General features: G+C 32.5%; 1 protein-coding gene across 1 annotated transcript in view; it reads right to left on the bottom strand.

The window, feature by feature from the left end:
* LOC137647862 (uncharacterized) overlaps window positions 1–12,500 on the bottom strand; it is an 854,937-nt gene that overhangs the window by 523,617 nt on the left and 318,820 nt on the right. Inside the window, exons 8-10 of the mRNA XM_068380817.1 lie at window positions 11,960–12,197; window positions 9,574–9,709; window positions 4,381–4,500 (exon numbers count right to left, since the gene is read on the bottom strand). Coding sequence (XP_068236918.1) covers window positions 4,381–4,500; window positions 9,574–9,709; window positions 11,960–12,197 — 494 coding nt within the window. The remainder of the gene's footprint in view (window positions 1–4,380; window positions 4,501–9,573; window positions 9,710–11,959; window positions 12,198–12,500) is intronic.

Here is a 12,500-nt window from a genome sequence, read left to right as displayed (position 1 = left end):
CTCTCTCCACTAGTAAGGTAAAAGCACGGATTATCTATCGTAATCCATTATCAGTCGGAGCGTGGTCATGGAAAGATAGAAGCGATGTTAGAAACTCTACGGTGTATACACGATAATTTACTTTTCCCTCCATAGTAAACTCTACGGTATCTACATGCCCAGTTTGGTTTATTTTTCTATTGCAGTTATAAGGAGTTGCAAGGATTTTTTGTTTCCCTAGTCCATCCGCGGAGACTTCATTTGCTCTTGGGTAGAGCGATTCACTTTAAGCATTTGGAGAGTTTTTCTGATCTTGTCCAACTTATTACTGAACTCGGTTACCGTGTTAATGTTTACTACATCAGCTGGAAGTGTATTCCAAGTATTTGCTATTTTGTATGTAAAGAAATTGCCACATTGAGTGGTGGTGTATCTTTTCAATTCCAGTTTGTATCCATCACCTCTGGATTGGTATGAGCTAAGGGTGAATAGATTCTTGTAATCTACATTTGTTATTCCTTTATGAATTTTGAATGCCTCTATTTACTGTCCCTTAGTCGTCGAGTTTGTAGATCAAATAAATTCAAACGTTCCATCCTCCGTCTATATCCAAATTGCCTTAGTGTTGGAACTAGTTTGGTGGCCCTACCTTATACTGCTTCCAGTCGATCTATAAACTTCTGGATACTTGGAGCCCAGAATTGGACTCCGTATTCTAGATGGGGTTTTACTAGTGTCTGTTTCTGTATTTGAGAGAGAGAGAGAGAGAGAGAGAGAGAGAGAGAGAGAGAGAGAGAGAGAGAGAGAGAGAGAGAGAGAGAGAGAGAGAGAGAGAGAGATTTAATCTTATTTTCCAAATGTTCACGAATCTAATTCAAAATCCTCCTAAATCATTTAATCATACATTAATTTTTTGCCAACGAAACTTTCATTACATTATAGCATATTCCAATCTACTGAAATAAAGTCTAATAATCAATAAACATAAAAAACTTATCAATATATAATTACATATACCATAATTTGCTTGCATTTTACAATATATAATTTTTCAGACCCTTTAATTTTTTCGTATGAACTCCATATATAGAATTCATTTGTTAAAACAATCTGGAGTCGAATTAAGATAAAGTAATTGTACCATTGCGAATTTTTCCTTCAAAAAGAAAAAAAAATAATCTATAAAAAACGGAAATAATTGTTTTCAAACTTCATACACATAATTAATTTGTTAAAATAATCTGTAGACGAATAAACAAAAATGTATCATCGCAGATGTTTTCAAAAAGAACAAATCATTGATAAAAACCCTGAAATAATTGTTGAATGGAGGAGCAGTCAGTAGAGCGAAGACCTCCGACGCAGCTGCTTGTTTATCGACCTTTTGTTCGACGTTGACCTTAACCTTTGACCTCAACATGTATAAATTGGCGTGAGTTTTCATACACTCAAATATGAACCAAGTTTGAAGTCTGAGATAACGATGTCCAAACTTATGACTGATTACGTGAATTATCTTTTTTTTTACCATGACCTAGACCTTTGACCTTGACATTCCAAAATTTAATCATTTCCAGCTTTTTACTTAACAGTTAATCCGTGCAAGTATCATTACTCCATGATTAAAATTGTGGCCAGGAAGCTGTTCACAAACAAACACACACACGCGCAAAAAAACACAGAAATGGGTGGTAAAACATAACCTCCTTCCATCTTCGTTAGCGGAGGTAATGAACAATCTCACCTGATACCCGGACGACGGCCTTTGAGCAGATTAGCGTTTATCAGAGATTATATCCGTCAAAATCCTATCAGGATTCAAAGGAGGAAATATTCTCCTCTAAGATATTCAATCTTCTCTTCCTTCATCACTACTTAGGGAAATTGAGTTAGATAGATATGCACACACACGCACACACATTCAGCCTTTCCCACCCACTCCCCCTTTCCTACACTGTTAAAAATTTGCCGTAAATAAACTGTAAAAATAATGGAATAAATTTTGCCACGCATTGACCTTAAGCAGTGATATTACGGTCACCAACCCGTAAAAGATAATAACAAGGTAGGGTACAAATTACGGTCGCCTGTATTTTACTGAAATACGGCTGAGAATCATATATATTTACGGAGAATTTCCCATTAAAATTACGGTCTTTTAAACTGTGTAACAACAACCCGATGGTTCGGCAATTTGTGGGATATTGGAGTTTCCGAGTGTACATCTCGGGGTAACCCCTCTCAACCAAGTAAGAATACTCCCTCTGCCACCCTACCTGAAGATATATATATATATATATATATATATATATATATATATATATATATATATATATATATATATACATATAAATACATATATACACACACACACACATATATATATATATATATATATATATATATATATATATATATATATATATATATATATATATATATATCAAACATGTTGCTCTTTATCATATATGGCAGGATAATCTACTTTTTTTCCTTTAAATCAATTATATTGAGAAAATTATTTAGTTTTCTTCTATATCTGGGAAATCTGAAAGAATTTTTTTCTTCGTTTCTATAATTATAACGTATATATTAAAAAAATATTTTAATATATATTTTTTTTTTTGTTCCTATTGTTTTCTTTGGAGAATCTTAAAGGGAAGTGATGTGATCGTTACGTAGCGATAAAAAATTATAATAAAATTATTATTATTATTATTATTATTATTATTATTATTATTATTATTAATTGCTGAGCTACAACCCTAGTTGGAAAAGCAGGGTGCTATAAGCCCAAGGGCTCCAACAAGGATAATAGCACCACGAACAAGTGATAGTTATTTTACAATTAATAATAGTGATAATAGTATAAGTAAAAGTAGTGGTTTTTAATAAAAGTAAAAGCTGTAGTTATAGTAGTAGCAGCAGAGAGTAATATAGCGGTAATAACAACAACACAAGAGCATGATTAGCATAAGTAATTAGCTATTGTAGGGGGGGAGCATAAGAAATAATAATAATAATATTAATTAGAGTTGTTGTGGCCTGACTGGTCGTCTCTCTCTCTCTCTCTCTGGTGTTTGCCAGACGGGGGTTCGAGTCCCGCTTAGACTCGTTAGTGCCATTAGTGTCTGCAACCTTACCATACTTGTGAGCTAAGGTTGGGGGCTTTGGGGGAGCCTATAGGTCTATCTGCTGAGTCATCAGAAGCCAGTGCCTGGCCCTCCCTGGTCCTAGCTTGGGTGGATAGGAGGCTTGGGCGCTGATCATATATGGTCAGTCTCTAGGACATTGTCCTGATTGCATTTTACCTTTGCTTAAACACACACACTGAATAGTCTGGCCTATTCTTTACATATTCTCCTCTGTCCTCATACGCCTAACAACACTGAGATTACCAAACAATTTCTTCTTATTGCACTGTAATTGTTCAGTGGCCACTCTCCTCTTTGTAAGGGTAGAAGAGACTCTTTAGCTATGGTAAGCAGCTCTTCTAGGAGAAGGACACTCCAAAATCAAACCATTGTTCTCTAATCTTGGGTAGTGCCATAGCCTCTGTACCATGGTCTTCCACTGTCTTGGGTTAGAGTTCTCTTGCTTGAGGGTACACTTGGGCACACTAGTCTACCTCATTTCTCTTCCCCTTGTTTTGTTAAAGTTTTCATAGTTCATGTAGGAAGAATTTATTTAAATGGTATAGTTCTTAAAATATATAATTTTTCCTTGTTTCCTTTCCTCACAGGGCTATTTTCCCTGTTGGGGCCCCTGGGCTTATAGCATCGTGCTTTCCCAACTAGGGGTGGTGCTTAGCAAGTAATAATAATAACAAAAGCTGCAATTATAGTAGCAATAGCAGAGAATAATATAGCGGTAATAACAACAGTAGAAACAAAAGCCTGATTAGCATATGTAATTAGCTATTTTAGAGGGTGGGGAAGCATAAGAAATAATAACAATAATATTAATTAGGGTTGTTGCGGCCTGATTGGTAACATCTCTCTCTCTCTCTCTCTCTCTCTCTCTCTCTCTCTGGTGTTTGCCAGAAGGGGGTTAGAGTCCCGCTCAGACTCGTTAGTGCCATTAGTGTCTGCAACCTTACCAACCTTGTCAGATGCTTGGCCCTCCCTGTTCCTAGCTTGGGGTGGAGAGGAGGCTTGGGCGCTGATTATGTGATATATGGTCAGTCTCTAGGGCATTGTCCTGATTTCTGGGGCAATGTCACTGTCCCTTGCCTCTGCCATTCATGAGCGACCTTTAAACTTCGTCATAGGAAAAAAAAAAACATAAAACAGCCGTAAAAGATAAAATAGCAATGATAGAACAAGAAGTCATGGAGACAGGATCAAATAAACAAAAGTTCCCCCAAACAACACGTGACCTGAGGTCACTTTCGGTACTCACTTTGTTGCGGATGACCCCGGCGCTGTTGGACCTGGTGAAAATTTGGTGGACTCTGTAGGTCTTGGTGAACATCGAACCAAAGGCCAGTGAGAAGCCAGCTGACAGCAGGTACGCCCGCGCCTGAAGAGAAGTAAACGATATTTTGTAGCTTTTCGTGATAGTTTGAATATGTCTTATGAGTATTTTCCTGTTGATAAAAACATTAGTTTAATAACTAGATGGTGGGATGTTGTTTATGGTTTTTATATAACTACTTTCCCGATAGCATAATATATGTTAACTAACTACTTCCTTATTGATGAAAAAATGTTTCATAATTATTTTCTTGCTGATAAAAACATTAGTTTTATAAATTGGTGGTGAGAAATTGTTTATGAAATATTTTATAACTACTTTCCTGATGGCATAAAATATGTTCAATAACTACTTTCTAGTTGATTGTAAAATATATTTTATAATTACTTTAGTTAAAATATGTCTCAAGACTATTAGCATGGTTAGATAAAAATTATTTTACTAAATAAGTTTTATAACTACTTTCCTAAAATAGTAAAACATATGTTGCAAAACATTCCAAATGATATAAAAATATGGATTATAAATAATAATTAATGTAAAAGACAAATTTTATAAGGAACAATTAAAAAAAAGATAACAGAAGGAATGTATCAATGGAAAGAGTAAATATCTAACCTATTTCAGAACAAAAATATTCAGACTAAGCATAACTACAGTTAAAAAAACAACCATAATTTTAATCGGAAATTCTCCGTAAAAATATAATTGTCAGCCGTATTTCAGTAAAATACAGGCGACCGTAATTTTACACTACTTTGATAATATCTTTTACGGGTTGGTAACCGTTATAACACTCCTTTACATCAATATATCCGTTTCCAAAACGGCAAATGCCTGGAAACATTTATTCCAGGATTTTTACCGCTTCTTACGGGACATTTTTAACAGTGTATAAGCTAACAAATGTCAGCCATTCATACCCATGGGAGCTTTCAAACGTACATCTACGTATATATAACTTTGTAAATAGCTTTATGTAATACATATTAATAATAATTTAACTAATAGTTAAAGTGAATAAATCTATAATACGAAGCGGTTTTAATTAATTTGTTGCCACCGACTTCCGAACAGAGGAAAAAGTTTACCTGTCCTGTTGTGGTCATTAATGCTGAGTTTGTATCTTCTAGTCTCTTGGATGCAAAATCATACACATACCTGTGCACATACACAAACACGCACACATATATAACTGGATATACGCGCACACACACACACACACACACACACATATATATATATATATGTAAATATATATATATATATATATATATATATATATATATATATATATATATATATATATATTATATATATACATATATATACATACATACATATATATATATATATATATATATATATATATATATATATATATATATATATATATATATATAGAGAGAGAGAGAGAGAAAGAGAGAGAGAGAGAGAGAGAGAGAGAGAAATATACGCTCCCTTAAATATAACTGCATATATTGCCAGCAGCCTTCTATTCTTCAGCATTACTTCATATTATTACAAGACGTCGTAAATAGCTTCAAAGATAGCTATTTCAAGTATAAGAAATAGACGTTTATTACCTTTTTTCTAGTTCAAATATAGCTATAACCGCAAAAACAAAATAAATAAATTTCTAAATGCATGATTTCCATATAACAACAAATATATCCGTTTCTAGTCCACTGCGGGACAAAGGCCTCAGACATGTCTTAATTCATGTCTGGGGTTTTGGCCAGTTTTCATCACAACGCTGGCCAACTGCGGATTGGTCATGGTGGTAGACTTTAGTCTAATCGCTCACAGCACACCAACCTAGTATGGGTGTCCCTGACTGGTACAGGTTTACTGATCGTGGTAATACTCAAACCCTTTCACCAAGTAATGGTTTCATGTAATTGTATTTAAATACAAGGGTGTCTGTACTTCACAACATATAGATGTACAAACAGTAAATGAAAATCCGGTTAAAAATTTGTTGTTTTTGTGCGTGTGTGTGTTTGTGTTACGAACTTGGGATTCTAAAATATTTCCAGTGTTCTAATGCTTTTTTTTTCTTTGATGAATAAAGTAGAAATATATCCATTTTGTCCCAGAAAGTACATAAATATATAAATGTTATTGAAGTAGAAATAAAGATAATGTTAAGAGATATAAAGATACCTTTTCACTTACTTTATTCAACAATGAAAAATATCTATATCAGAACTTCTAAACTATCCGTCTCTTCTGACATCTATCTGACTATGATCAACTTACTACATCTATTTTGACAATTGAATGGATAAGTCAACTACCTGCAAGAGAATTAAGTTCACAAAGCACAGGTTCGAATCCTGGTCAGTGCAGATGCACTTAACCATACACATTTCTTCGGGTGTGAGTTATTCCCAAGTTATATTGATTTAGTATTTAAAAGTGTGCAAGTCACTCGTCTTAGTGACGTACATATCATCATCAGCCGTTGCTAGTTCACTGCAAGATAAGGGCCTCAGACAAGTCCTTCAACTTGCGTCTGTTTATGTTTTTTTAAGCTAGCCAATATCCGCAGTTTCTTTTAGCTTGTTAATCCATCGTCTTCTTTTCTTTTCTCTGCTTCTTTGGCAATATCTAGCGCCCCATTCTATTATTCTTAATATTCTTAATGGCCATCTATTGTCATTCTCATCTTACATATATATATATATATATATATATATATATATATATATATATATATATATATATATATATATATATATATATATATATATATATATATATATATATATATATATATATATATATATATATATATATATATATATGTATAAATATCTATATATACATATGTATATATATATAAATATTTATATCATGTATATATATAAAAATTTATATATATACATATTATATATATATATGTATATATATAAATATTTATATATATATATATATGTATATATAAACATACATATATATATAAATATCTATTTATATATACACAATATATATATATATATATATATATATATATATATATATATATATATATATATATATATATATATACATACATATATGTGTGTGTATGTGTTTTATAGATTGAACCATGAAGCTAGTTACCTCTCACTATTAGAAAATTAAATATGAAAAGGGTTTTCCGCTCCTCCCAAACCCTCCCCCCAAATCGTACAAAATAGATGCGTAGTTCTGCTTTGGGTCCTGCTTTTAGACTGCGCATATGCAAAAAGCCCTGGCATCAAAAAAGCCATGGCGTGCTTAAATAATGCAACGTACTCCGCTCAATTACCTTTGGTGTAACGGCCATTGAGCAGGATTTTTTGGTCCCCGTCCTTTTCATTTCTCTTCCATTTTGCATAGGATGAAAAATGTCCTTTCCGTCAATAATGGCAAAATTTGCTTACGTTGCACTTTTAAATATCTGTGAAGTACTCCTAAGGGTTATGGTGGTCTGGTGGTAGCGTCCTTGCCTGGTGATTGCCAGACTGGGGTTCGAGTCCAGCTCAAACTCGTTAGTTTCTTTGGTAGCTGCAACCTCACCGTCCTTGTGAGCTAAGGATGAGGAGGTTTGAGGGAGCCTATAGGTCTATCTGCTGAGTCATCCGCAGCCATTGACTGGCCTTCCTTGGTCCTAGCTTGGGTGGAGAGGGTGCTTGGGCGCTGATTATATGTAATATGGTCAGTCTCTAGTGCATTGTCCTGCTTGATAGAGCAATGTCACTGTGCCACGCCTCTGCCATTCATGAACGGCCTTTAAACCTTTAAAGACATGCGTATCGAGGCTAGGTTTACTCAGTGTTAATTTCATGAAAAGTTCATTTAATACTTGTGCGGTTTGGCTTGATGCAATGTTAAATATTCTAATTTTCTTGTTATAAATGTGTGCTTACAACCGTGTTACATAAGGGGATTTTGTGTCATATTTTCAAATTCTGTCGGCAGCGTTTGAACTGTGCTACGCAACAGCGTTTTTTAGTATATTTTACCGATTTGATATCAAAGTGTAAGCAAAAGCCCAGAAGCTGTTCTATAACTTATAAACTGATGTCAGGTATGTGCTCGGTGGTATTTCGCCACCCAGAGCAATGCATGGCGGCACAGATGACATATAATTTGGTTGCATGATACAAAATCTGGTTGATTAGATCCATTTTTTTTCTGATCTTTGGAATGTTGATAGATATTTTTAGGGTGTCTCACTGTACTTCAATTTGTTATAATTGGCATATCAACAGAAATGGGGTAAATTTCACGTACTTTTATGCATCAGGGGAATTTCCCTTAATAAAACTGAACTTCCCTAGCGTATCTGACTTTGTATTTCATCAAATTGTAATTTGAGTGACCTGATGTTTCTCGTATTTTAATTTTTATTATTCAATTTGGGTTTACTAATGTCCAACCTTCACAGACTTTGTATTAATACACATTTATGCAAATTAATGTATGGAAGCTTTGCATAAGAAGCAATGACATATTTTTTTCTCTCTCTCTCTCTCTCTCTCTCTCTCTCTCTCTCTCTCTCTCTCTCTCTGAGAATTGAAAATGAATCTTTTTTTATATAGATTTCTTGACAGTAAAATTCTCAGTTTCCTAACCTTTTCATGTCCTACCTAGAAGCAACGATCTCTCTCTCTCTCTCTCTCTCTCTGTCTGGTTGAATTCGAAGAAACTTCACGTTGAATGAAAAAAAGAGCCAAATAGCTCATCCATGTACACACTAATCCACTTTTCCACCTTCCAACTTTTCTATCCATTCTTTTACTCTACCCAGCTTCTCACTCCTCTCTCTTACCGTGTATATAACGGGTGCCATAACCATCCAAGACCTTGTTTCCATCCACTTACCTTGTATATAACGGGTCCCATATCCTTCCACTTACCGTGTATATAACGGGTCTTCTGCCCACCCACTTACCGTGTATTTAACGGCCCATTTCCATCCACTTATGGGTCCCTTGTCCCTCCAACTTAGCGTATATATAACGGGTTCCTCTCCATCCACTTACCGTGGATATAACGGGTCCCTGTCCATCCATTTCCCACGTATATAACGGGTTCCTGTCCATCCACTTACCGCAGATATAACGGGCCCATTGTCCCTCCACTTACCGTGCATATAACGGGGAAATAATGGGGCAACGGAAGAGTGGCGTGGTCGAAGCCTAAAAGGATGACCGCCATGTAAACAAGGATACATCCGACGACCGTCGTGTTGTTCAGCCTCGGACTCGATAGCTTGATGTATCTGTCCAAGAAGAAGAAGAAGAAGAAGAAGAAGAAGACCGTTGAGTAAACAAAAACTTGTTTGGGAGAACAAATCGATGTGTTTACTTCTACTTTAGATGTTCAATATTGTTGCTAGATCTTTTTTAGTGTCAATGTATAATGGTGGAATTGAAGCATTATCTTTTTATACAAATGTTTAATGGTGGACTTGTAACATAAATAATGGTTTACTAACTGTAAATGTTTAATAATACATTAAATGTTTTCTTTTTTAAATCAAATGTTTCGTAATAAATTCAAATCTTGTTGGAGGATTTAAAGCAAATGTTCATAAACAGTTTGAAAAATATTTTTGTCTATGTTTAATGCAAATATCTATTAACAGATTTAAAACTAATGTTGCATGCATTTAGGGCGAATGTCTAATAATAGGTTGAAAATCAATGCTTTAGGTGTCCTATGAAAAATAATTTAGTAATTTATTGAAATGCTGTCCATGTCTTGAATACAAATGATTAATAATAGGTTGAAATGTTGCTGTCAATTACTATTTTGAAATGTTTAGTGTTTTGAGAGAATATCTATTTATTTTCTTTCCCGACGTTTGATGATTTATAATACAAATCAAAAGACTGTCTTTACAGGAAATGATTAAAAATGTTTCAAAATGTTGCTAATGATTGAGTCGGTTCTAAATGTTTATAATTAACGTCTCGTTAATGAATGTTTTCGATTCGTTACCTTTAATGGAAGAAATGAATCGTTAATATATTTAATTTACATCAGAAAAAAAAGCATGTCAGTAATTATTTTTTCTAATAAAATTGTAATAGCATCTATGAAAATTAATTTCTTGACATCATGCATTTTTTTCTAATCAAAATATCTCAACGTATTTTTTTTTTACTTCGCGAACATGAAGGCAAAAATAGTATTAAGGAAATCTCATTTTGACTCAAAAATTTGATGATTATGGTAATCAATTTTATTCAGTTTTCAAATTTAAAATTCCAAAATAGTGTTGCGAATTTTTGCCTCTTTCAAATATTGATTTGATAAAGAAGTATTGCCTCTAAAACTCAAATTTTCTTTTACCAATTATCTATATTTCGAGTTGTTATTTTGCATTATACGTAAATATAAGACATTTTGAATTTAGTCTCTTCACAGAAATACTTCAGGGACAGTTTTTTTCTTTTTTTAATGAAATATCAGTGAAGAAAGTATCACCTATGAGAATAATTTCGTCTTTTCAACTTCATTGAAATATGGAACTTAATTATATGTTTGTTATGACCGATTTGTCTTAACGGTGTTACTGATCTTGATATATTTAATATGATTTTCATCTATTTATAGTTTATCTACTATTTCCATATTTCATTTTCTCACAGAGCTACTTTCTCTGTTTGAGACCTTGGACTTTTGGCATTCTGCTTTTACAGCTAGGGTTGTAGCTTAGCTAATAATAATAATAATAATAATAATAATAATAATAATAATAATAATAATAATAATAATAATAATAATAATGAAAATAAAAAAAATTACTTCAAGTAAAAAAACTTTCGAAAAAATTGTTTAACCTAATTCGATTATTATTGTTCAAAAATGCAAGTTCAAGTCATAAAAATACAGTGAATAATAATAATAACAACAACAACAACAATAATAATAATAATAATAATAATAATAATAATAATAATAATAATAATAATAGTTTTAAAACTTGAAGTCCAATAAAAGTTCGAAAAATAATGTTTAATCTAATTCGATTATTATTGTTAAAAAATGCAAGTTCAAGTCATAAAAAATACAGTGAATAATAATAATAATAATAATAATAATAATAATAATAATAATAATAATAATAATAATAATAGTTTTAAAACTTGAAGTCCAATAAAAGTTCGAAAAATAATGTTTAATCTAATTCGATTATTATAGTTAAAAAATGCAAGCTCAAGTCATAAACATTATAGTGAATAATAATAATAATAATAATAATAATAATAATAATAATAATAATAATAATAATAATAATAATAATAAAAATAAAATAATAGTAATAATAATAAAAATATAATAACAATAATAACAAATAATAAAAATATAATAATAATAATAATAATAATGATAATAGTAATAATAATAAAAATAAAATAATAGTAATAATAATAAAAATATAATAACAATAATAACAAATAATAAAAATATAATAATAATAATAATAATAATAATAATAATAATAACAAAATCTCCAACTCACTTGAGCCGTCGGTAGGTCAGATTGAAAATCAAGAAGGCCAGAGCCATCAAGATGCCGAGACTGGCAAGGGCCGACATGATGAAGAAGGCCGCGGGGGAAATGGTCTCCACCCAAATCTTGAACACCCTGGAGGTGGGCACCTCGCCCCCGGGCCACACCACTACGTGACATCCGGGGCAGAGCAGGTCAAAGGCGGCTTCCTCCGGGTGGTAGAGAGCCACTATCCTAGGTTTCCCGTCTGTTTTGGGTAGAGTCGAAATGGGATTATGAATGGGAGAAAGAATTTTAAAATTTTGTGTTTGTTTATTGGTTAAAAATCTGAGACTGAATATCTATAATTAACTAAGATGTGTGTATTTGTGTTTATTCTAAGAATCTGGGATTGAATATCTATAAATACTTATGTGTATTTGTGTTTATTCTAAGAATCTGGGATTGAATATCTATAAATAATTATGTGTAATTGTGTTTATTCTAAGAATCTGGGATTGAATACCTATAAATACTTATGTGTATTTGTGTTTATTCGTAAGAATCAATG

The sequence above is a fragment of the Palaemon carinicauda genome, chromosome 10 (assembly GCF_036898095.1).
Source record: "Palaemon carinicauda isolate YSFRI2023 chromosome 10, ASM3689809v2, whole genome shotgun sequence".
Classification (NCBI taxonomy): domain Eukaryota; kingdom Metazoa; phylum Arthropoda; class Malacostraca; order Decapoda; family Palaemonidae; genus Palaemon; species Palaemon carinicauda.
Note: the sequence above shows the minus strand (reverse complement) of the source record. Positions and strands in the feature narration are given on the sequence as shown.